This window comes from Schistocerca cancellata, chromosome 9, assembly GCF_023864275.1.
Source record: "Schistocerca cancellata isolate TAMUIC-IGC-003103 chromosome 9, iqSchCanc2.1, whole genome shotgun sequence".
Lineage (NCBI taxonomy): Eukaryota > Metazoa > Arthropoda > Insecta > Orthoptera > Acrididae > Schistocerca > Schistocerca cancellata.
This window is the reverse complement of record NC_064634.1, coordinates 299,026,795-299,052,561: the sequence shown is the minus strand read 5'-3', so window position 1 is coordinate 299,052,561 and position 25,767 is coordinate 299,026,795. Positions and strand designations below refer to the sequence as shown.

Here is a 25,767-nt window from a genome sequence, read left to right as displayed (position 1 = left end):
CCGGTGGTAGCCATCATGTGTGCATGCTTTCTTGTGTTCGGCCAAAAGCTATAATGTGGAACAGTCTTTTCATTGTGTCTACCTGCAAGTCAATGGGTCATCTCTATGGTGAATGGCAATCTATCCGTTTCCTAATATTGCTGATATTCCAACCTGGAGTTTCCAAGGTTGATTTTTATTATATTTCTGAATAGATTATAAATCTGACACCTTCAGAATTTCTAGAATGTCTACGAAAATTTCAAACACTCCAAGTTTCTGTAACTTGGAAATTCAGATTGATTAGGCAAGTTGAAACAAGGAATACCAGTAGCAACATGAAGCCTAGCCAGAAATATTAATGGAAGGAATGCATACACATCCCTTTGAACAGAAGAAAATTTGATCCCATTTAGGTATGTAATTTATAAATATTGGACTCAGCAGTAATTTAGTGTCAACACTGATGTAAACACCATTGTTCACAACTGTCTTTAAGGATATATAAACTGAACAGTAACTCTGTCATTCTATTGGTCGAAACAAAGAGGTATTATCTTAATATCTCAGCAGGGTGTATACAGGGACAAGGAAAAAAAATTCCCGGATTATTCCCGGATTTCTCCCGGATATCCCGCTTAAAAAATATGCTTTTTCCCGGGCGACCTACTGTCACTTAGCACAGAAAAAGTTCCCTCGGAACTGTAAAACTTATCAATCCTTTGAATGGTTAACGTTTTATATAATCGCGTAGAACTTCCCGGAAAAAAAAAAGAAAAGCCGGAGCAGAGAAGTTTTGGAATGACCTTTGATTTGCAGCAACATATACGCTGCATATTTTCGTATTACGAAAGTATAAATTCGAATTGCACCAAACACAGCTTGTTAGTTTCCGGAGCATTGCAACCGAGGTTGTGATGTCCTTTTGTAAGCGAGTCATATCTCAAGCCACGAGATCTCGCCAGCCGATGACAGCAGCTATTCAGAGCATAGGGCACGTGTTATAGTCAGCCACTAGCAAGATTACTGGTTACATAGTGCGAACACACAAGAGGAAAAGTTAACGGTTTACATTAATGTACACAGTACCGTATATCTACAAGAAAAGCTAAGCTTTCACGTGTAATATTGGTCTTTTTTTGGTGTGATATACTTTAAGATACATCACACAAATGTGCCAGTAAATTTAAAATTGTGACATAAATGCCTCGGCTCGAAATTCTTGAAGTGGCTGGTCCTCAAACTGTTCAGTTTCGAACGCTCTGTGATTTAGATATCCATCCCACTTTCACACACGTAACATAATTCATCTTGCGTAAAAAGAAATTTACTTTGAAAGTAACGCTTTTCTGACCACCGTTCGCAATACTGTTAGTTATAGGTTCGATTTACCAGTTGCCAGAGAGCGCCAAAAACGAATTATTGTGCGTGTGCAACTGCAGTGGTGTAGGAAGCCCGCATGTTCGTGTGTATAAAGCACTAAGAGAGCTTACACTACACCATAAAAGAAACAGGGCATCAGAGGATACTCCAAAAGGCATCAAAATTTCGTGAATCATACTAAAAAGCATAATTCGTCGTAAGTGCACATTGGTTTTTTCCAGATTCACAACGAAGTAGGTCCCATCTGATATTAAGCTTTTCAGTGTGGTTTTTGGGATGTAAATTTTCTTGGAGTACCAGTACTCTACGATCTCATGTTTGGTTCTTTATTATGGCATAATGCCATACATGGCAGAAGATGATAACGTGCACTTGAAATTCACCGAACAGTTGGAAGTACCCAAAATTGTTAAATGAAACACTTCGTTTCAAATAAAATGATTGCCTCAGCGGAATTTCTTTAGCAAACTTGCAAAAATAACTTCATTCTTCTGCAAGGCGATTAATGCTTGACTGCTACTAACTTGGAAAGAAAATAAAATCAGAAACTGAAATTAATAATATATTTTTGCCGTCTGTAATTATGTGAATGCATTTTAATTCACTTGATAGCTCCCGGCCACAGAAATCCGTTTTGTTTTCATTTGACGTGGGAGCTGTACACGAAGAGAAGCAGCGAAATGACTTAACGTAAACACGGGTCACGTGGAGACTAACCCCCTCCCCACTACAACTCAGACAACTCTGTGCAAGCACGAATCTGGCAGCTAGGGTACGCGAGAAAAATTTTTCTCGTTTGCATCTGGCTGCTTGCTGCTACTACCGATGCAGCTAACACCCAAACTTCAAGAAGCGGGAAGCGAGAGAAGGTACTGCTTATACGCGAGTGAAATGCGCATGCGCAACAGACCGTTGGCAACTGGTCAAACGAACCTAATGTGAACAGTTGTGACGTCATGCTCATAGCAAGCAGTTTATTGTTACGAAGAATTACAGTCTGCGCCCTACGGCCTTTAACATATTTTTGCTATCTGTAGACGCTTGTGCGTGCACGGTGTTTTGTTGTCGTAAAATGCACATTTCCTTTGCCACTACAGTTTTATTTTTTTCCCTCTCATTTATATTTTATTGCTGCAGTATCATTCTCCAGTAGCAGGATACAATAACATTCTTTGCTAGAGAATCAATTCTGCAGTCAAAACTACAAAAATGTAACTGAAAGCTAAAACAATGAAAAATTCCCGGAATTCCGAAAAATTCCCGGGTTTTTCCCGGATGAAAAAATTCCCGGGTTTTTCCCGGAATTCCCGGTTGTCCCGGGTCGTATACACCCTGCTCAGTTCTGCCATAAGAACTGCAAATACCTGTGAAATTAGCTGTTGCAGCTTCCTTAGACCTAAACCATGCCTGCAGCAATTTCTTCTTCAGTCTTTAAACGCAGTATTAATTGTTACAAACCACAGTAACAATGAAAACAAATTTAAAAAATATTTTTCAAACAACATTGTGGGACAACCAAATAAGAAACAAAATCCCAATTCGAAAGTATCCGATTCTATGAGGGACACTCCAAAAGAAACGCACACTATTTTTGTTAAAATACAGTTTTCATTCTGAATGTGTGAAAGTTTTACAGTGCGTAGATACATCCTTCCCACTTGTTTTCAAACTTAGTTAAATCTTGTTCCCGTGAGTGGCACCACCGCAGCATGTCTTCAAGATGGCTGCTACACTTGTCGTTCATCAGAAGCAACGTGCTGTCATAGAATTCCTGTGCTGTGAAAATGAGACAGTGGGAAACATCCACAAGAGGTTGAAAAAGGTGTATGGAGATGCTGCTGTCGATAGCAGTACGGTTAGTCGGTGGGCAAGCAGTTTACATGATGAAAGCAGGCACGGCAATATTGAGGATTGTCCTTGCAGCAGCAGGCCTCGTACTGCACACACTCCACACAATGTGCAGAGTTAACGAATTAGTGACTGCTGACAGACGCATAACAATGAACGAACTGTCATGCTACGATGGGATAGGGGAAGGAAGTGTTTGCAGAATACTGAAAGGTCTGTGCGTTAAAGGCTTGTGTCAGGTGGGTTCCCAGGATGTTGACAGTGGCTCACAAAGAAACAAGAAAAATGGTATGCAGCGAACTTTTGGAACAGTACGAGAATGGTGGAGATGAATTTCTTGGAAGAATTGTGAGAGGTGATGAAACATGGCTCCATCATTTTTCACCAGACGAAAAGGCAATCAATGCAGTGGCATCATGCACATTCACCCGGGGAGGGGGGTGTTCAAAACCACCCCTTCTGCTGGAAAAGTTATGTCTACGGTGTTTTCCAATTCTGAAGGACTCTTGCTTGTGGACATCATGCCAAGTGGAACCACCATAAATTCTGATGCATATATTACGACACTGAAGAAACTTGAACTCTACTGAGTTGTGTTCTACCACATTTTGCTGTTGCCTGACAATGTACGGCCACATGCCAGTCAAAAAACTATGGAAGCGATCACAAAACTCGGATGGACAACACAACACTGGCCTTACAGTCCTGACCTGGCTCCATATGACCATCATCTCTTTGGGAAACTGGGAAGACTCTTCGTGGAACAAGGTTTGAAGATGATGACTCCCTTGTGCACGCTGCCAAACAGTGGCTCCAACAGGTTGGTCCAGAATTTTATTGTGCGCATATACAGATGCTGATTACATGATGGTGTAAGGCAGTTGAGAGGGATGGAAATTATGTGGAGAAATGAAAATATTGTTCCTAAAGGATGTATCTACACACGGAAAAAATTTCAAACATGAAGTTTTTTTAAAAAAATAGTGTGCATTTCTTTTGGAGTGACCCTCGTACCTGTCTGCTTTCACCAGTTGTGTCATCAAGATGTTGGACACCCCTAATTCCAGCACACACACAGTGAACAAATATTTAAACAACAATGTGGAATATTTCCCTCCAGCAATAAAATTAAACTGATGGGACAACTGCGGGAAGTGTGTGTGTGTGTGTGTGTGTGTGTGTGTGTGTGTGTGTGTCTACAACAGTAAGAGTGACATCACTATTCCAAAAGAAACAAAACTGAAAAGAAACATATGAAATCCTCAAGAATAAACTGAACAAAAACCACATACTTCATTTGACCTACGTAGCCGATACAAAAGCAGCAATACCTAACACCCCCTACCCCCACATAGGACCATAAATACCAATATCATTTCACTCAACTACGTAGCTCAAACCGAGACAGCAATACCACCACCCACCCAACTCAACCATAAAAACAAGTGTTATAAGTTCACTTGATGTATATATATCCAAGGAAGTCCCCAGTATCAAGAACCCACAAATAGCGGAACTTTGAGTTAATGATTACCAATTAATAATATTGTCACCAATCACAAATTTTCATTTTTTAATTGCGTCCAAAGTGTTTCTGAACTACAACACAAGGATTATATGGCTATAATGGGCATTTCATCTGCTTCCATTTTCACCCAACAGTAACAAAGCTACACAGTTGTTAGATTTCAGCAGACTATGCCTAATGTGGGATTAATGAGAAAATGTTAGTTTGAATTTACTATTATTACCATTTACATGGTATGGTAGCACACCCATTACTCCATACTATCGCTGTATCACAAGTCATATCATACACATGTTGAATACAGTAGTCTGAAAATAAGGAAGTTTTTCAGCAATGCAGAAAACAAAAGTTATGGCCAAACTTAAATAAAGACTTACTTAACTTTATTTCTCACTTTTCTTTAGCATTTCCTGATTAAACCCACCTGAGGTATGGTTTATAACAGTGTCATTTTGTTACTATTAGGTGAAGACTGAAGCATATATTGATGTCCATTAAAGCCATACAGTCCTTGAATATGTAGCTCCAAAACCCCATTGGACAGTAATGAAAAAATAAAAATTTGTTGTTGATGATGGGATTTTATTAATCAATAAACCTTAACCTAGAAGTTACAGTCATGGGCACTCCGTAACTTAATGTCTATTAAGAAGATACATTATCAAAACCTAATGAGAACAAAATAACTGCAACATAGCAGACACCTACAAACTACTCCAACATAAACTTCGATAACCACGTAGCAAGAAAAATCATGTACACAGACACTGCTCAGTGTTATGAATTCCGCACAGTGCTGACATTTCACACATTCCGCAAAAAGGCCTTATAACTGTAGGAATTTAATTGTAGACACTATATTGTCACCTACTGCAGCAACCAACAAATTGCTAGTAAATCTTGGAAGATCTACATACAATAATAATAGAAGTAATAAATTAATTAAAAAAAAACACATCAAATGCACAATTAACAGGACAAACCAACAATATTAAAAAAAAAAAATAATCAGTACTCAATAACTAATGACATGAAAATTCATTACCCACTAATTTTGCATTACACATGCTGTGCTTTGGGAGAAAAGATTATACCAATTCCCTTGTGTCCAAAGTAACAATTTTTCTCCAAAAGTCTTTTCTGCTGCATTGGTTAGTTAACTTACAGGTAATAGGTTACTCTGTTTCAATCCTGACACTTTGGAGTATCTAACCACCAAATTTCACATTCATTTCATGAAGACTAAAACAGATTTTGATTTATACACAAAATGTTAAGAGCGTCATTGTGTGCTATCTGTCTTAAAATCATCATAACTTCAAAGACATTTAATACAATTACTTACCTCAGTAATGTGAACAAATAAATGAAGTTACATTCACCTCCCAGATTGCTTGGAAGACATTATATAGAATGACATATACAGCACAATAAAGTTATTCCATGCATACTTCCAAAATAATTTCTGAATTCTCATGGATGAGGTGGTGATACAGACAATCTAAATCGAGTATGTGATGGAAAGAAGATTCACAGTCTGACTGACACCACTAGTCACAATGATTGTATTGAACACGCATATTTACACTGCTGACAGAACTGAAAAAGCTAACCTGAAGTATCTTCCTTTACTTTCCAGAAAGACAACAAATACTACGCTACTTTGTAAAATTCACTTCACTTTTGTGCCCTAATTCCACTCAAACATGAGCAGTGTTCACCATAGATGATAAAATAGCCATGGAAAAAGGGAGGGGGGTGTCAGGTGAGAGATTTTCAGAATAGGTGAATCATCCAACAAATTTGCAGTTGGAATTCCTTTACCAATGACAACAATGCATCACATGATCCAGTTTAATTGTAACAAATCTTCCAACAACTATGGACATAGCACATAATTCACAGCTACCCCCAAAACTGTTATCATTTCTATTGCATTACCTGCATTATATGTCCATTTCTGGTATGAAGAACTGCTTCATTGCCACAAATAACTACACTGTAATATTGCAAATATTTTCAGCCACTCTTTCTCAGCAGCCGCTGCAAATATATTTACCACATACATAAAATAAATTCCATTTGCAAGAGATTGAATTTTTTACTTATCTATGTGGTTAAACATGATTAAAATCCAATATTTGTCTATTACATTTTGACTGAGATTTCAGTACAATGCAGCAAGCAAGCTCCACTTATCAGTCACCAACACATTTACAGTTGCAGAGTGAGTGGCAGTGTAGGTGCAACAAGCTTTCACCATGTGGTGTTGGCACAACATAGATGCTTACTTCTTTGGCACAGTGACAAGATGACAATCACTTCATAACAACTACCATATTAAAAGGTACTGTACTTATTATAACTTGGTAACATCAGTAGCAGACACCACAAAAAAGTCTACAGATTGTGCTGATCTAGAGTTGTCAGGACGTCACAGATAAATCTTACTTAACCCCAGGGCATCTATTGTGACAATAAAATTGTTCCCTGAAGTTCACTTTCCAGAGTCCACTTCTCCCCTAACCCCAAAACTTATATGCACTCATTCACATTAAGTACAATGCATTTAATATCCTGTCCCTATCACTCATTGTTAGCACTCCATATACACAGAGGACATCCAAAACTGCAGACTGAAACAGTTGCAAAAGTTTAAATGAAATTTTATCTGAATGGAAGTGCTACATATTATTGTACAACAAAGAGGGATAAGAATAGAACTGCTTGTATGGGCAACTGGAATGATTAATTATGGTAGTAAGCCATATAACATCACAAGTAAATATTAAATTTTATGTGTAGAGCATCAAATACCTATCTGTGAAAAATAGTTTTGAATGCAAATTGAAAACTTGTACCGAAAACTGGCAATAATTGTTGCCGTTCAATAGACACATCAATTTGCATACTATTAATTTTAACACCTTTCATTCGAAAACCTTTACCCATTACCGTAGCACCCGAGAACATATCAAATAGTGGTCATTACTCGGTTACTATTATGGTGTTTGTGCAGATACAATTCTGAGCTTTTAATGCGCGGTAAAATTTCGGACAAGCATTTTTCATAATATACATAAAAAAGTAAATTTTATTGTTAAAATAAGCTGCTTTATTCACAATCATCTTCGCGCACATTAATTTTTGCAACAGCGGAAAACTTATTTCTAGTCCACATTCCTTTCCTAAACATATATACACCAACATAATAATTGCATATAATATAAAAATTAAAATGCTTACCACTTGCGCTTTGCAGAAGCAGTCTTTCCACCAGATTTCCGGGCTTTCGCGCCTCGTTTAGGTTTTGCTGCAACTCGTGGCGATCCTTTCTTCGCTACTGACTTACGTGCCTCACCAGATTTTGGTTTCTTCGGTGACTCAGTTTTACCTCTTCCGCGTTTTTCGGGAGTGTTCTTAGATTCTTGGCCATCTGCAATATCAGTTTTATCCTTCTGCTTGCCTCTGGCCCTCTTAGGTGCAGGTTCGCCCTCCTCTAACGTAGTTGCAGTTTTAGCCTCCTCCACGTTTTGTGATGCAGGCTGGGCTTGAGACTTTTTAGGACTTCTACGAGGCTTTTTTTGTTCTGCATCTGTAGATTCTGCCGTTTTAGCTGCTTCTGCGACGGGCGTCTTCGTAGCTGAGCGTTTTCCTTTTCTCGCCGGCATGTTTAGAACAGTAATCCACACGTACAACGCCTAGCCAGATAACTATTTTGGCGCGAATGTTACACACAGAGCGGTAGAAGCCGCTAGCTGGCGCATGCGCAGAGCCGGTGTGACGTAACGAACTTACATTCACATAACCGACAGGCTCATTTCAAATTTGAAAAGAAAAACTCTAAAAATAAATTACTTCAACACGATTTTATGACGCCTTTTTCAGTTTGGTACAGTATTACAAACAATTAACGTGTTTGTAAAAACAAATTTATGCGCCAGAAAAACTACCGTTCCTGAGGTGAAGTTCTGATGAATCTAGACATTAAAATGGAAATCAGAATGTCACCTTGAGAATCATTTGTAAAGGGATGAATTCACTCGTACATCTCTTTCAAGAGTTCATTATCTCTTACTCTCGTAAGAAGCTTGGCGCTCATACAGTCCATTGCTAGAGGGTCGTCTATGGTCCTTATTATTTCCACATTATACGCATTGGCAAGCATAAGAGTTGCCAGGAAATAACGCGAAACATTTTCGACTGGTTCATTTCCAACTATATCACTGAAAGGCAAAACTGGGTGTTCCTCCGTATGTGGGAATCGAGAAAGCACTAAATCACAATACTTATGAATATTAAAATGACCTCTTTCCTGTGATGCCTTCAAAATATGTCTTATGGAATCATGCCATTCATTTACAATCTGTGTTATACTTTCAGCGACCTCTGCTGTTACTGCTGGAACGACAATCGCCTCTCTAACAAATTCCGCGTAACTTGGTGCAGGCACGTCGGAGGGTGGAGGTAAACATTCGAGTAGTGGCAGTTCATCGACCTCATTCACTTCAAAATTAACGTCGTCCTCGTTTTCAAGAATCACAGGCTCTTCAAAGCCGCAAAAGTCTTCTTCGCCAAATTCGCTAGCCACATCCCTCATAACATCGTCTAGATTTAATTCGACAGATTCTTTAGACCGTTTCTGCTCCGGTAAACAGCAATACTCTTGAAAGGCTAAGTAACATACTTTTTTCTTCCCTTTCGAAATGATATCCTTCGCAAAAAATGACAAAAAACTAGGTGGTCTTTTGTTTCTTTCCATACCTGCGTTATTGTCAGCAGGAGGTCTCTTTTGCAATACAGATGAAATGTACTCAGTGGCAGATGGCATATGAACTGTAGGTCTTGGTTGCAGTTCTCTTTCTCTCTCATCTTTTTGCACAATGCTATCCCATCCAGTACGATTCTCATTAACAACCTCCACATTTCCCTTTTTTCTAGAATTTTCTGCTTTGTTCTTCTCATGCTCTTGATCTGTTGCAACTTCAACTATTTCTTCTCGACTTGGTGCGGCTGCTAGTGTGCATACTTCGATGGCACAATTTTCGACAGGTTCTGGATCAATTTCCATTGGAATAGTTTCATGTTGTTCAATTGCAGGTTCCGGTGAAGGGCTTGATAACTCATCGTAATCATATTCTAGTGCGCCTGAACACTGGTTTAATTCTGGTTCACTAATTAACAGTCCAGTGGATGACAGGTATTTATTGACTCTGAAATCATATTTATTACCGACTGCGTTACCCCTCTGCCCATAAAGTTCTATTTTCTTTACACCCAGAAAGGAATCTAGCTGCGGATTGTATACGGGAAGTAGCTTGACCTTACTGCGTGTCTCGCGCGCTTGTATGTTTATGTCTCCAGCAGAAGCGCCATATTCATCATCTAAAGAACAGAATTCTGTAGAAACATGGGCATTGTCCTTCCCCTCCTTGCCTTTCTTCGTTGGTGCACCAGGTTTTGCTGGGTCAGTTTCATTTCTCTGGTTCCTAATGGTATCTAAAACATTATGCAATATCTGCCACAAGTAATCCACTTTCTTCCCATAAATGTCAGCAGATTTTTGAATGACGAGTGCAGCTTTCGCAAAATTGATGGCACTAAGAATTTCCTGGGCATTTAAACTATTTTCAACCAGCAAGTCATGGTATTCCTGCAGGTATCGTGCCAAATTAATTTCCCAATTCTCTGTCAGATCACGAATAGGGTTAAGTAACACAGAAAGAACACAGTCTTCCAGCGCGCCGTCTTCTTGAGTATAAGATGTTCCAGCCATAATGTTACCAGAGTGCTATATGAAAACGAACACACTCGCATTCCAAGCAATCACAGCACCAAACATACATTAATTCACAGTAAAATCACAAATCACATATAAAATACAATCACACAACACCTGCGGCGAAGACAATTGCAATGCATTTCAGCAAAAGATATCTCTCTCAACTCAAAAGGCCAATACCAGCGCCTTCTAATTATATAGTGAATTTTGGTCAAATCATGCATGACTAGGAATATTCCGTTCATTTTGGTCAGGGTATAATAATCAAATAACATTTCTGGCGAGTTTCCTTGCTCCGTTAGTTATTGTTGTGAGAAATAACATATAATTATGCACACATATTTTCAGCAACGGTCAGGAATACCAATGAGAAGGCGGTGTATTGCATTGTGGTGGAATTCAGTTGTGTTACAAGTTTGTGATTGAGAGAACTGAGTTATTTTTTTCCTCGGGGAGAGAATTCAGTATTCTGCTCGCGCTGATGGAACAGTCTTAAAAAGGTCAACACGTTTTTCCTTCGGAGAAAAGGAATGAAAGAATGAGCAGTGCCGTGCACAAGAAGACTGGAAACCTAAGTGCAAATGTTGGCGTTAGACAGGCAAAGGCTTGCAAAGAAGCTGTAATATTAGATTCTGGTAAATAAAAATCTTAATTAACCTATATTTATCATATAATTTTATTTAATAATTAAACCTTTGCAGAAACACAATGATATTTATTTTTATTAACAATTGACAATAAATAAAATTGAATTTCAACAGAGCCCGTTACTGAAGAAACCATTATTAAGAAGGGATATGCTTCGCCGGAAGACGTACTGAGACTTCCTAAAATAACAGAAAGTGAGTTTCAGACATTTGAAACGTTTTTGACACCATTTGAGGTCAAGTATAATCAATAGGAAAAATAACTTTCTGAATAGAACTACATATTTAAAAACGTTTTCCATATGCTCCGATATAGATGCAGTGTCTGCTATAATATGTTCATTATCACTTGTCAAAATTGGTGTGTGTGTGTGTGTGTGTGTGTGTGTGTGTGTGTGTGTGTGTGGACAGAGATGGATATCATTTGTTAAAATATGTATACATTTCTACAGATTACTTGTGTTCTCCAGAGGCAAATATCTATGACATAGACTTTACTCGGTTCAAGATAAGAGATCTGGAAACTGGGACTGTGTTGTTTGAAATTGCAAAACCACCAGCTGCAGGTAAGAATAAAAAGGTCAGATGTTCAGAATGCTGTGTAATAATACAGATTAAGTTCTTAGGTAATTGGCATGTCCTGTTATGCAAGGACATTGTAATGTATGAAGTGAAGTGAATATGTTACTAATGATAAATGCTGCCAGACCAGGATTTGTACCCAGATTTTCTGCTTTTCATGAAAAGTCGCACTAGACAAGAAACTCAGATGCACTGAGATAGGAATTGGAGCTCCACACAAGCTTGTTTTGGCAAAACCCAGTATTACAATTTGATCGACCACCACACGCACTCTCACATATAACTAATAATTTCAGAGGAAGCCTTAGCCAGTATATTTGTTCCCCAATCATATAGTTGTCCCATGGGGAAATGGGTCAAGACAAACGTGCAAATGTTAAAGTAAAAAACATGAATGTAGTTTGGCAGACGACAGTTTGGTTGTGAGTTGGTGAAGCCAACGAATGTGAAACTGAAAAAAAAATCTGGTTATGGTGACAGACTGGTCCATAGCTTAGCTCATAAAAAAAACACTGTTTTCACATTATTTTCCCCATGTTGTTACAGTGTTTGTCAAGTGTTTCCCATGTAACTGGTCAGAGTTGACGACTCGTATTGATATTCCTCTTTATTGGGGGAAACTTAATCATCCACCAATCAGTTGAGAAATTGTAATTTTTGTAAATGTAGTTGATGTTACAAGACCTGCAGAAATAATACCAAATGCTTTCTCTGAAAGCTACCTAGAACAGGTAGTTTGGAAACTCATTAATGATGGAAATGTATTGGATTTAGCAGCAACAAATAGATGTAACTTCTTTGAGAATGTCCAGGTTGAAACTAACGTCATTGAACATGACAGTGTAATGAAAAGTATAGATTGCAACTCACCTTATAATGGAGATATTGAGTTGCAGACAGGCACAACAAAAAGACTACTAAATATTTAAGCTTTCGACCAGAAGACGTACTCCGCAGGGTCAGCTGGGGGACAGTATAGTGCTGTTTGTGAGAGTGCACAGATAGGAGATAGAGAGAGGGTACATCTGCTAGGTTAAGTCAAGAGGTTAGACAGATGATTAATGGTCCATCCGGCCTCTGCCTTTGTTAATCATTGTCATTCACCCACCTATCCATTTCCTGTCCCCACTCCACCGCCTTCTGTTCCACAATTGCACCCACAGCCTTCTTGTTTCTCTCCTTTACTGTTCCAATGCCCCCTCCCCCCTCTTTTTCATCTCCGTACTGCATCTAGCTCCTGTACCTCTCTCCACTTCATTCCTGTATGCTCCGACAAACAGCACTTTACCGTACCGTGCTCTCCCTCCCCATCCCCATCCCAGTCTCTTCCTTGCTCCCACCACCCAGATTGCTTTTCTCCTTCATGCTGAGTTGCTCACAGTCTGGGCTCAGCAGCCAGAAACAGTGGTCGTGTGTGTGTGTGTGTGTGTGTGTGTGTGTGTGTGTGTGTGTGTGTGTGTGTGTGTTTTAGTATATTACAGAAAAAGGCTTCCTGGCAGGAAGTTTACATGTTTAGTAATCTTTTTTTTGTATCTGTCTGTGATTCAACATCTCCACTATATGGTGAGTAGCAGTCTTATCATTTTCATATAGTCATTATTCCCTTCTGGATTTTACATCAATGAACATGAGACAGTTTTAGAAACAATGATTTCCAAAAGTTCTAAGCAAAACTAAAAGAAGTAAGAAGATTTACATATTTATATCTAAAAACAAAGATGATGTGACTTACCAAATGAAAGTGCTGGCAGGTCGACAGACACACAAACGAACACAAACATACACACAAAATTCAAGCTTTCGCAACAAACTGTTGCCTCATCAGGAAAGAGGGAAGGAGAGGGAAAGACGAAAGGATGTGGGTTTTAAGGGAGAGGGTAAGGAGTCATTCCAGTCCCGGGAGCGGAAAGACTTACCTTAGGGGGAAAAAAGGACGGGTACACACTCGCACACACACACATATCCATCCACACATATACAGACACAAGCAGACATATTTAAAGACGCTTGTGTCTGTATATGTGTGGATGGATATGTGTGTGTGTGCGAGTGTGTACCCGTCCTTTTTTCCCCCTAAGGTAAGTCTTTCCGCTCCCGGGACTGGAATGACTCCTTACCCTCTCCCTTAAAACCCACATCCTTTCGTCTTTCCCTCTCCTTCCCTCTTTCCTGATGAGGCAACAGTTTGTTGCGAAAGCTTGAATTTTGTGTGTATGTTTGTGTTCGTTTGTGTGTCTGTCGACCTGCCAGCACTTTCATTTGGTAAGTCACATCATCTTTGTTTTTAGATATATTTTTCCTTCGTGGAATGTTTCCTTCTATTATAACCATATGATTTACATATTTAGTAAGTTAGGTTAATATGCACTTGGCTCACATCTCAAAAGAGGAATATCTCTAGACAGCAGCATGTAGAAGAACTGTGGCTCAAGTGTAAAAGAGTAGTTGACCACATATTGGCGTTTTTGTGGACCTTTCTCCAAGAGGAAGTTTTATTCTTAGCTCTCTTTCCTTCCATCAATTGAGCTTACTATGTAGTAGCTTTTAACTTCTTTTTCATATAAGTGTTCTAAGGTTATGACATGGGCGTGTATGACCTCAATTGTTTTTGTCTCCTAAAACAAAACATACTAGGTAGACGTATACTTAGTAAAACAGTTCATAATGGGATGGATCCTCCCTGGTATACAGTCGCTGTAAAGAAACTTCTAAAGAAACAAAGACCGCTGGGTAACAGGCCCAAAACCAAGCATATGGCTATAGGTACAGAGATGTTGAATGACATGAATTTGTCAGTCATGATGGCAATGCTTGAAACCTTCATCATCTTCTATAGCAGAGTACTGTCAAAAGACCTCTCTCAAAACCCAAATAAATTCCGGTCATATGTAAAGACTGTTAGATAAACCAGAGCCTATAATACCACAAGCCCTAAAATACAGCATAAACGTATTCTAAAATGGCTACCGCAATGTCATAGTTGCTCATTCCAAAACAAAACAGAAAACCCGGAACTGTGCACGAAAGAAATACAATCCTCCCCCTTCAAACCTACGAGATCTAAAATAAACTACACACATAGTACTCAGAAAACATAACAATCCATCAAATTGCTGCCATGCCATTGAGCAAACCAATACAAAAAAGAAACACAAACACTAAATTTAAAATACAAAACAGTAACTTAATTACTAATATAAAACTGAACAAAAAAAACAACAACAGAATGTACATGAAAACCCAAACCCACTCTCACACACGTACCCAACAACCCATGGCCCATGCATCTTGTCTGTAAGTTCTGTAAACCCTCGAAAATAGAAAACTACTCAGGGCACTCGTACTGTCACCATGAGATTGCAGCACAGAAGAGCATGTTTTGCGCCCTTCCAATAATAGATCTAACTCCTCCTCCCCTCCTCCCTCAAGACACCACAATAGTGTTTAAAGAAATTTCGGGCTTGCAGTTGGTCATCAACTACACTCCATGATATTTTGACTGGGTAGCTTGCATGTTATTCTCAGGCGAACTACTGAAGACTGACGAAGACGTCCTCCGTTCCACAATGTATAGTGGGCTGTGAGTATTCTGTGCATGCGACATAATCAAGTTGACAAACAGACCACACTACCTGGTGGGAGCATTCTTGCTGATGAACCACAGAAGTTAGCTGTCCTTAGCATTGCTGCTTGTTGTGGCCATTAGCACACTCTGTCATCTTTGATTTGAGCAAATTGTGGAGATGATAGAATTCCACACATTATCCAATTGGTAGCTGCGTCATGGTTTATTAGATTTTCCACTGAGCGTATTTCCACAGCTTCTTTAATAATGGAATCCAAAAAGTATGTTACTGTTGCCACAATTATTTTATCATACACCATTGAATGTCCTGTGGAGATGCAATGTTTGGCATTAGTAGACTTGCTTGGTTGCAAAAGGTGAGTGCATCACTGAGGTTCGGCACAACATTGTTCCACAGTGCTTGTGGCCTGGCCTATAACAAATTTCTGTAACTGATTCCAGCAAGGCAACACTCTTAGATTGGGAGCAGAAAACACTTTCAACTGAACAAAACATTCTTGGTATTTTAAATGAAATATTGCCAACAAGGGGAAGAAAAACTAGATATTTGGCCAGTGTGCTCTTCTCTTCATCCACATTTTCCCTGAACAGTGTTGAAATGGGTAAGCTCTTCAGGCAAACAATCTGCATCTGAGACTGTTTGAGCTCTGTGTACTAGCATTTTAAGTACACTCATACAGGGTGTCTACGACCCGGGACAATCGGGAGATCCGGGAAAAACCCGGGAATTTTTTCATCCGGGAGAAAACTGGGAAAAACCCAGGAATTTTTTAGATGTCCGGGAATTTTTCATTGTTTTTGTTTTCAGTTAAATTTTTGTAAATTTGACTGGTAAGAACCAATACTCTAACAAAGGGTAGTACTGTATTCCGCTACTGCAGGAATAAAACATGAACGAGAGGAAAAACGAAAATGAAACGTAAATTGCAGAGGAATGCGCCATATACAACAACAAAACACTGTGCTCAGACAAGTGTCTGCCAACTGCAAAATGTGTCAAAGGCTTTGGGAGGACTATGCAATGCTTCATAACAACAAATTGCCTCCAATGAGCGTGACGTCACAATCGTTTTAGCAGTTACTAGCGGGATCGTGCGCATGCGCAGTCGAGTAGTGCCATTTCCCGCTTCTGGCTACAGAAATGTGGCAGTCGGCTGTGTAAGCAGTCGCAGCAAGCAGCTAGATGCTACCAAGAAAAATTTTACTGGCGTGTCCAAGCTGCCAGATTCATGTATGCGCAGCAGGCTGGATCTAGGTGAGGGGATTCGTATTCTTGAGGAAAAAAAACCTTGTTTCACAAAGCACCTAGCCTCCAGCGCACTTTGGTCTATCGATTATTAATATGGCTTTGAAATGCATCCCTGTCTGTTTTTAAACACATTCTAAGTTGATTTCTGAATGATTTGTGAATGCGTGTATAGTGCACATGATGTCTGTCAGGGGAATCCTCGTCACACCTAGAAATAAACTTTCCTGCAGACAAAAAGGGCTATACAAGATGAGCGAAGTAAAGCCGAATGGATGAATGCCAACCACTGTCTGATTATGTGGTTGATTGGGTTTGCGAATGATGAGCGTTGTTATTACTTGCGAAATCCGTAGATTCGGACTACCAGAGTGGAAATAAACGACTAACAGGAATAACAGGTAAGAAAGATTATGTATTATCTTCTTGATGTATCTAAGAAAATGAAGTTCTGACATAAAAGTTTTGGCCAGATCGCTATACTAGTAAGGGCCAGTTGTACATTCCCCAGCTAGCAGCTGCTTTAACTTCTATTCTGGAAGTAGTGCGGATAACGCATTGTACAAACATGTAACAACGCCTAACCAGAGAATAATCGCGGGACAGAGTTAGTAAAGTTATACGGCGAATAAGCTTTGACATTCACAGGAATAGTTACAGAATTAGTGATGACAAGACTTTGATAGAACGGGGAAGGAAAAGAAACGGGGACATGACACAAATTATGGAAGAATATGACGATCCCAAATTTGTATAAAAATTTCGTACTATTACTTTTCGATCTCATGCTTGAGAAACTGGAGCGTATGAATGAAGTGTGAAACTGTTTCCCAACATAAAGCTTTTTGCTTGTAGTAGGCCTAATAGGCATTTGATATTGGTACTTTGTGAATTATATTCTGTTGTGTTATAAAAATGATAATTTGTGCCAAAACAGTCTCGTTTATTTGTGTGTTACACTTGCTGCAGTATTAGAATGGCCTATTTTGTTTTATCTAGCGGACAATGACAAAATAAACGTAATCAGATAGCGAAAGCACACGTCTTGGGTCCTGTTTGTAATAACAGCTTTTTCAGTGTTAGTCAACGAAATTTCGATTTTTCATGCAGCAAAATTTTTGACGAGCTTTGATGATGAGATAATAGATTCTTTCGCAGAAAGGAAAGCCCCCCCATGTACACCTGTAGCAAGATTAGAGAGAAAAAAACTCAAGGAACTAAGGATTGAGGAAATGCGTACTGTTGTGTGTCTCTTGTCTTTGCTGGTTTTATGTATCCTGTATTTAGTTTTATGTCACACAAAAGCAACAAGTTGTTAGCTAATAGGGAATAAAGAGTGCAAATTTTCTGAAGAGTTTTTGTTTACAAATAATCCCATCCAGTATTAACAGAGAGTTTAAAAAAAGGGGGTGGGGCAGGTTGTCAAACCAGCCGACTGGAAGCAGGAGAGGCACCGTACGACACTTTACTTTCCACTGTTCTGAATACAGTTTGATGGCATCCATTACAAAATATACACATTTCAATTCCACAGAACGAAATACAGTGACGTGTGATAGAAGATTGCTGTGTGATTAGCCGAGCGGTCTAAGGCGCTGCAGTTGGACTGTGCGGCTGGTCCCAGCGGAGGTTCGAGTCCTCCCTCGGGCATGGGTGTGTGTGTGTTTGTCCTTAGCATAATTTAGGTTAAGTAGTGTGTAAGCTTAGGAACTGATGATCTTAGCAGTTAAGTCCCATAAGATTTCACACACATTTTTGAATGCTGTGTGGAGGGGTGTGGCACCGCACTTTGGCACACTTAAGACCAAATATCATGTCTTACATTTCCTTGAACACAAATGTTTTATGCATCAGACTATTCAGAAAGATGTGCGCTACAAAATGAACATATTTTTGAAAATTCAATTTTTTTAGAAATTTTTCACTCCCTATCTCAAACGCTTGTGGGATGGGCGGAGTATTGCTCTGGTTCGGAAATACCGTAGAACCAGGGCTAATGCGCGGAGTAGTCTTGAGTACGGTGGGGAAGTGGGTAGTCTCCATGTGACCTGTGTTTACATTTAGTGATTTTGCTGTTTCTTCTTCCTTTACTGCTCTCACGTCAAATGAAAACAAAACGGATTTCTGTGGCCGGGAGCTATCAAGTGAATTAAAATACATTCACATGATTACGGAAGGCAAAAATATGTTATTAGTTTCAGATTTTATTTTATTTCCCATTTTCTGATGGCCAAGGATTAATCGCATTTTAGCACCATGAAGTAATTTTTGTCGGTTTGCTAAAGAAATTTGCTTTCATTAATATTTTCCGCTGAGGCAGTCAATATATTTGAAACGAAGTGTAATTCCACACTATTGGCTAATTTCAACTATTCACTGCATTTCAGGTGCACGTTTTCACTCCTAGCACGTATCGCATTATGCCATAATAAAGAAACAAACATGAGATAACACAGTACTGGTACTCCAAGAAAATTTACATCTGAAAACCACATTGAAAAGCTTAATATCAGGTCGAGGCCTACTTCATTGGGAATTTGGACATACTAATGTGGACTTTTAAATGTGTACATTGTAGTATGGTTCACGAAATTCCGATGCTCTCGGAATATCCTCTGATGCCTTGTTTCTTTTATGACAATGTGAGATCTTTTAATGTTTTACACGTACGAACATACGGGCCTCCTAAGTCATTGTAGCTACGCAAGTGCAGTGGCGCCTCTTATGTGGTGCTCTCTGGCAGCTGCTGAAACGAACCTATTTCTAACAGGTCGCGGGAAAATATTGCGAATGTTGGTTTGAAAAGCATTACTTTCAAAATAAATGTCCTTTAATGCAAGTTAAAGCAGAGCTTGAGGTTTACAAGAAGGAAAGGAAGATTCAGGATTTGAAGGTCAAGAGATGCATACCCTATTGTGAAGCTAAAAAAGCTTTCAAAGCTATCCAACCTCCGGTTTTCGCTATTTCTCTTGCATCAGCCCTTAAGACACCATTCGCCAAATGTGATGCCTCCACACAAACTCAGACCACAGATTCAAGTATGAGCGCATGCACTTGTCGGTGTGCCTGTGGGGGAAACGCTCCACTTGTAACTGAAGTCATTAGAAAGCAGTCAGCAATGGGCTTACCACCTAAGCCACATCTCACTACCCACCATCAGAAGCCAACTAAGCCATCCTCGCAACCCAGGCAACCACCTCCTCGCATCAATAAAGAAAAAGTCCTTCGAAAGATAGTTCTAAGTCCAAGAAAGCAGTGGTCAAACCTTCAGATTGGTGAGCTCTCTCCCTCTCAGATGGGGACTATGCTTTGGAGGATGTGGTCTTCCAATTGGAGGAACTGGAGAGACAGGAACCGGCTAATGTTCCCCCTGACCTCCCCTGTAAATCTGTGCCTCTGAGGGAGAAAGGAAAGAACAACCATCGCTGAACAATGGCTTTCACAGGGACTTCTGTATTGCAGTGAAATTTTAATGGATATCGCTCACATCTGGAAGAATTGCAGCTCCTGGTCCAGGAGAAAGCGTTCTGCATCTGGTTACAAGAAACACATCTTAAAGCCACAGACACACCTGTATTACGGGATAATCGCCCATACAGGAAGGACGATACTACTGGAGACAGGGCTAAAGTTGGAGTGACAGTTTTCATTGATGACAGATGCCACTCCTCTCCTGTCCCTCTTACCACAGCCATGCAAGCAATTTCTGTGAAATTTCTCCCACCCTTTTAATATCACAGTGTGTTCTTTGTACCTTCTGCCTAATAATTCTTTGGATGCAGACGCACTGGCAGAACTCTTCCGGGCACTCCCATGCCCATTCCTCCTTGGGTGGAGGGGACTTAATGCACGCAATGTGCTGTGGGCCTTGGCTACCACTTGCTCCAGAGGTCAGATGATTGAGTGACTTGTCCATTCTGCGAATATCTGCCTTCTGAATGTGGGTCAGATGACACATTTCTCCATAGCTACAAGGTCTTTTTCAGCCATTGTCCTTTCTTTTTGTTCCCCAGCTCTTGCAGACTCAATTCAGTGGGAAGTGGTTCCAGATTTACATTCTAGTGACCACTTCCCAGTGTGGCTCTGTCTGCCAACTAGGTCAGTGGCTGACAGGACACCATGCAGATGGATGATACACAGGGCAAATTGGTTGCAGTACAGTCTACAGGCTATTTTTGAACAAAAGAATTGTCCATAGGAGACGGTAGCCCATATCACTTGTGAGATCCAATGGGCTGCTGCAGAGTCCATCCCCGGGTCTAGTAACCACCTCAGACGACAGCCTGTACCTTAGCGGAATGACGACTGCTGATTGGCAATCGGGGCCAGACAAATAGCTCTGTGGACTTCAAGCACTGTCCAACTACAGAAAACCTTCATGCATTCAGATCTGCGAGAGCACACGTGAGCGAATGATAAATGAATGGAAGAGGTCTTTCTGGAGGGAGTTCACGGCTTCCATTAATCGGTCCACTTCCACTGTTCAAGTTTGGGAGTCAATAAAACAGATTTCAGGCAGTACACGTCCCCTTATGGACTCGTTAAGTAATGGAGTCTTGGTGGATGACATGGCGTAGATTTTAGCCAAACACTTCTTTACTGTTTGTTATGTCATCCAGACAAGCTTCTGCTTTTCGGGTGTTCCGTAGGACGGAAGTCTACAACCTTCCATTCTCCATGTGGAAACTGGATTTATTTTATTTGCGCATCAAATTTCCATAGGACCAAATTGAGGAGCAAATCTCCAAGGTCGTGGAACGTGTCAGTACATGAAATTACAACGTAAAAGTAATAACAAATAATAATTCAATATTTATGAACCCGAAAAAAATCAGCCCATAAGTTGAAGCAAATGCAATCAACAATACAACAAGAATGAGCTTAAGTTTTCAAGGAACTCCCTGTCAGAATAGGAGGAGTGACCCATGAGGAAACTCTTCAGTTTCGATTTGAAAATGTGTGGATTACTGCTAAGATTTTTGAATTCGGGTGGTAGCTTATTTAAAATGGATGCAGCAGTATTCTGCAAACCTTTCTACACAAGAGTTAAGTAAGTCCAATCCAAATGCTGGTTCGATTTCTGCTGAGTATTAACTGAGTGAAAGCTGCTGATTCTTGGGAATAAGCTTATATTGTTAACAAGAAATGACTGTGAGGAATATATATATTGAGAGGCCTATGTCGAAATACCCAGACTCGTGAACAGGGGTCAACAAGAGGTTCGTGAATTTACACCACTTATTGCCCGAACCGCCCAACTCTAAGCCAAAAATATCCTTTTAGAATGGGAAGAGTTACCCCAAAATATAATACCATACAACATAAGCAAATGAAAATAAGCAAAGTAGACTAATTTTCGTGTCAAACGGCCACTCATTTCAGATACCATTCTAATAGTAAAAATAGCAGCATTAAGCCTTTGAACACTATCCTGAATGTGAGCCTCCCACGACAGTTTACTATCTATCTGAACACCTAGAAATTTGAACTGTTCAGTTTCACTAATCATATGCCCCTTCTGTGAAATTAAAATGTCAGGTTTTGTTGAATTGTGTGTTAGAAACTGTAAAAACTGAGTCTTACTGTAAATTTAGCGTTAGTTTATTTTCTACAAGCTATAAACTTAAGTCATGGACTGCACTATTTGAAACCGAGCCAATGTTTCACACAACATCGTTTACTACCAAGCTTGTGTTATGAGCAAATAGAAATATTTTAGAGTTAGCCCCTAATACTAGAGGGCATATCATTTATATAAATAAGGAACAGGAGTGGCCCCAACACTGATACCTGGGGCAACCCCCACTTGATCATACTCCACTCAGACCCAACAACACATCCATTCTCAACATTGTGAATAATGACCTGTTGCTGTCTTGTTAAAGTAAGAGGTTAACCGTATTCTGTTAATGGTCCAACTTCTGGAGCAGTATTTTGTGATCAACACAATCAAACGCCTTAGTTAAATCAAAAAAAAAATATGCCAAACGTTGTAAACCTTTTGTTTAACCCATCCAATACCTCACAGAGAAAAAAGAATACAGCATTTTCATTTGTTAAATGACTCCTAAAGCTGAACTGTACATTTGATAGCAAATCATGTGATATGAAATGATCAATTATCCTTACATACACAGCCTTTTCAATAACTTTAGCAAACACTGATGGCATAGAAATAGGCCTAAAATTGTCTACATTATCCCATTCTCCCTTTTTAAAAACGGCTTTACTACTGAATACTTTAATCATTCAGGAAACTTACCATTCCTAAAGGAAAAATTACAAATATGGCTAAATAGAGGGCTAACATGTGCAGCACAGTACTTTAATATTCTGTTAGGCACTCCATCATGACCATGAGAGTCCTTAGTCTTCAGTGATTTAATTATTAACTCAATCTCTCCCTTGTCTGTATCACAGAGGAGTATATCAGACGTCAATCTCGGAAAGGCATTTGCCGAGAAAGTTGTACGATTCCCTGTAGAAACTAAATATTTATTTAATTCACCAGCAATGCTCAGAAAATGATTTTTAAATACTGTACATATATCTGATTTATCAGTGACAGAAATATTTTTACTGCGAACTGACTTTGTATCGTCGACCTTGTGCTGCTGACCAGACACTTCCTTCACAACTGACCATACAGTTTTAGTTTTATCCTCTGAATTAGCTATTCTATTTGCGTGCCACATACTCTTTGCCTTCCTAATAACATTTTTAAACACCTTCCAGTACTGTTTGTAATGGGATATTGTAGCTTGGTTGTGACTACTTCTAACATTTTAATATAATTCCTGCTTTGTTCTACATTATATCCTTATCCCACTAGCAGCCAACTGGGGTGCCTATTACTGCTAGTACCCCTTTTAGAATGTTCTAATGGAAAGCAACTCTCAAAGAGAAAGCATTATATTTATCATCTATGTTATCGGCACTATAAACATAAAAGCCTTTTAGTGTTAAAATTTGTGAATCATGGTCTGAAAGGCCATTCACCCTTTTTACTAACAGAATGCCCATCTAGTAATGAAGAATGAAAAAAATACTGTCTATGGCTGCGCTACTGTTTCCCTGCACCCTAATTGGAAAAAACACAGTCTCCATCAGATCATATGAATTTAGGAGATCCACCAACATCCTTCTTCTTACACCATCTATACAAAATTTATATTGAAGTCACCACATATTTCTGGTACTTCCTACAAAGTAAATCAAGAACCCTCTCTAGTTTGAGCAGAAATGCTCTGACGTCAGAGTTACTGGACCTATGAACAACAACAATTAGAAGTTTAGTTTCACTAAATTCAACTGGCCCTGCACCTAAATTCAACTGGCCCTGCACACCATTCAAATGTCTGTTCATTGCAGTGCCTTGATACGTCTATTGACTCAAATGGAAAACTGTTTTTTAAGTACATAGCCACTCCCCCAGCCTCAAGGAACTCCTTGAAAAATGGCCAGCTAATCTGTATCCTGGTAAAGGAAGCTTCTGAATAGTCAGATTATTTAAGTGGTGCTCCGATACACCAATAATTTCAGAGTCAACATCTATAAGCAGTTCACTTACTTTATCTCTAATATCTCTTATTTTGATGAAATATGCTAATTCATTTTCTACTTGGAAACATGACGTCCTCTGAAGGTGAGCCCTTAGTTACAGGGACTTCCTTTAAGCAGGTATATCTTATCAGCTGACTTCAGTCTAAAAAAAGGTGCAGCTCTAACACCCACTACTACAGGAATTTTTCCATGAGTGATCCCAACACCACCCACTACACTGTCACCTATAAGCTTTGCCAGCCTCCACTTCCCATACATATTGAGGTGCAGGCCATGCCTAGTGAAACCCGATCTACTGATAAACCCAACTGGCACCACTGAAATGTGACCCATGCCCTCTGCCATCAGTGCCCTCCCCAGCCCCAGGTTAACACGCCTAACAGCCACATTAAGATGACGCCAATCATGATGCTGAAACAGTTGCATGAAATGCACATTAGTGCCACCAGTTTGAGTAGCTATCTTTACCAGGTCATCACCGAACATCAGGGGCGGGCAAACATTACACGCGGCTCATGAGCGCACAGCGCTGCACGTGTGCTGCTCGCGTGCAATCATCGACCGGGGCAGTGGCGACAGCTGGCAGGTTGCAGCAGTGTAGTGCCAGGCTAACCTGCGGACATTGATGCGAAGCGACCACTACATAGTGAACGTTGTATTTCAAGAAAAGTAAAATGCAGAGTGAAACAAGGAAACGGAGAAGTGGAGATTTGCCATATTTTAAAAAGTAATGGGAGAATCATTTTTTCGTTGTGTGAAAACGTGAAAATTCGAAATGTTTAATATGTGATAGTATTCTTGCTGGTCAGTGGAAGTTTAGTATGGAAGTCCATTATAATAAATTTCACAAGGACGAGTACAATTTATTGTCGGATTCTGAGCGGATGGGGAAATTGACTGAGCTTAAGAAGAGCGATCTAACGATACTAGATGATCTGTCGTAGTTGTTGTTGTCACGAGAGATCTGCGACTTTCTTTCATCATGTCTCTCATCTAACTGATTTAACATTTAATGGAGCACTGTTTTCAATTTTTCAGGACGACGACAATAATAGCCCAGCGGTACGTGCAAGTTATAAGATTACGCTTAATATAGCGAGAGCTGGAAAATTTACGTAACTGTTTGCGTGTGTCTGTGTGTAGAAATTTTGTTCCAGATATTAAACGTGTTGTAAACTCCACCTGTGATAATTAAATAAAACGTATCCCAGGTAATAGGTACTCTTTCAAACCATGATTTCTTTCAAGCACTCCGACTAACCAGATTCCTTCATTCAATAAAGTAAGGTAGGAAACGAAACACATTACAGAGGAAGGAGCGGACAGAAGGTATGGTGGGGAGGGGAGATAAGCGGATGGCCAGCTTGCCCCTGTGTGCACGCAGAACACCTGTTAACTGCACGCGTGCAAGTGCACCGCACACGTGCAGGATTCCTGCCCGCCCCTGACCTACATCATATGACCTGTTTGCATCAAGACTGTTCCCTGCTCCACCCACTATCGCTACCTGATCCTCCTCCATAAAACTCCTGCATAACTCCCCTATGATGTCAGTCACCTGAGCCAACCCTGCAGTAGGCTTCATAAAGCTGGTGACCTGGTAATCACTCCCCAACACTTCCT

General features: G+C 39.8%; 2 protein-coding genes across 3 annotated transcripts in view; one reads left to right on the top strand and one right to left on the bottom strand.

Annotated features, from left to right (window-relative positions):
- LOC126100934 (condensin-2 complex subunit H2-like) overlaps positions 1-10,650 on the bottom strand; it is a 33,435-nt gene extending 22,785 nt beyond the window's left edge. Inside the window, exon 1 of the mRNA XM_049911597.1 lies at positions 7,985-10,650. Within this exon, the coding sequence (XP_049767554.1) occupies positions 8,778-10,514 (1,737 nt within the window). The 5' untranslated portion in view covers positions 10,515-10,650 and the 3' untranslated portion in view covers positions 7,985-8,777. The remainder of the gene's footprint in view (positions 1-7,984) is intronic.
- A 227-nt stretch (positions 10,651-10,877) lies between these two features.
- LOC126100935 (protein unc-119 homolog B) overlaps positions 10,878-25,767 on the top strand; it is a 45,964-nt gene continuing 31,074 nt past the window's right edge. Inside the window, exons 1-3 of one of the 2 annotated variants that reach the window (XM_049911599.1) lie at positions 10,878-11,155; positions 11,282-11,362; positions 11,620-11,733. In XM_049911599.1, the coding sequence (XP_049767556.1) occupies positions 11,059-11,155; positions 11,282-11,362; positions 11,620-11,733 (292 nt within the window). In that variant the 5' untranslated portion in view covers positions 10,878-11,058. The remainder of the gene's footprint in view (positions 11,156-11,281; positions 11,363-11,619; positions 11,734-25,767) is intronic. The other variant, XM_049911598.1, reaches the window with a different exon arrangement.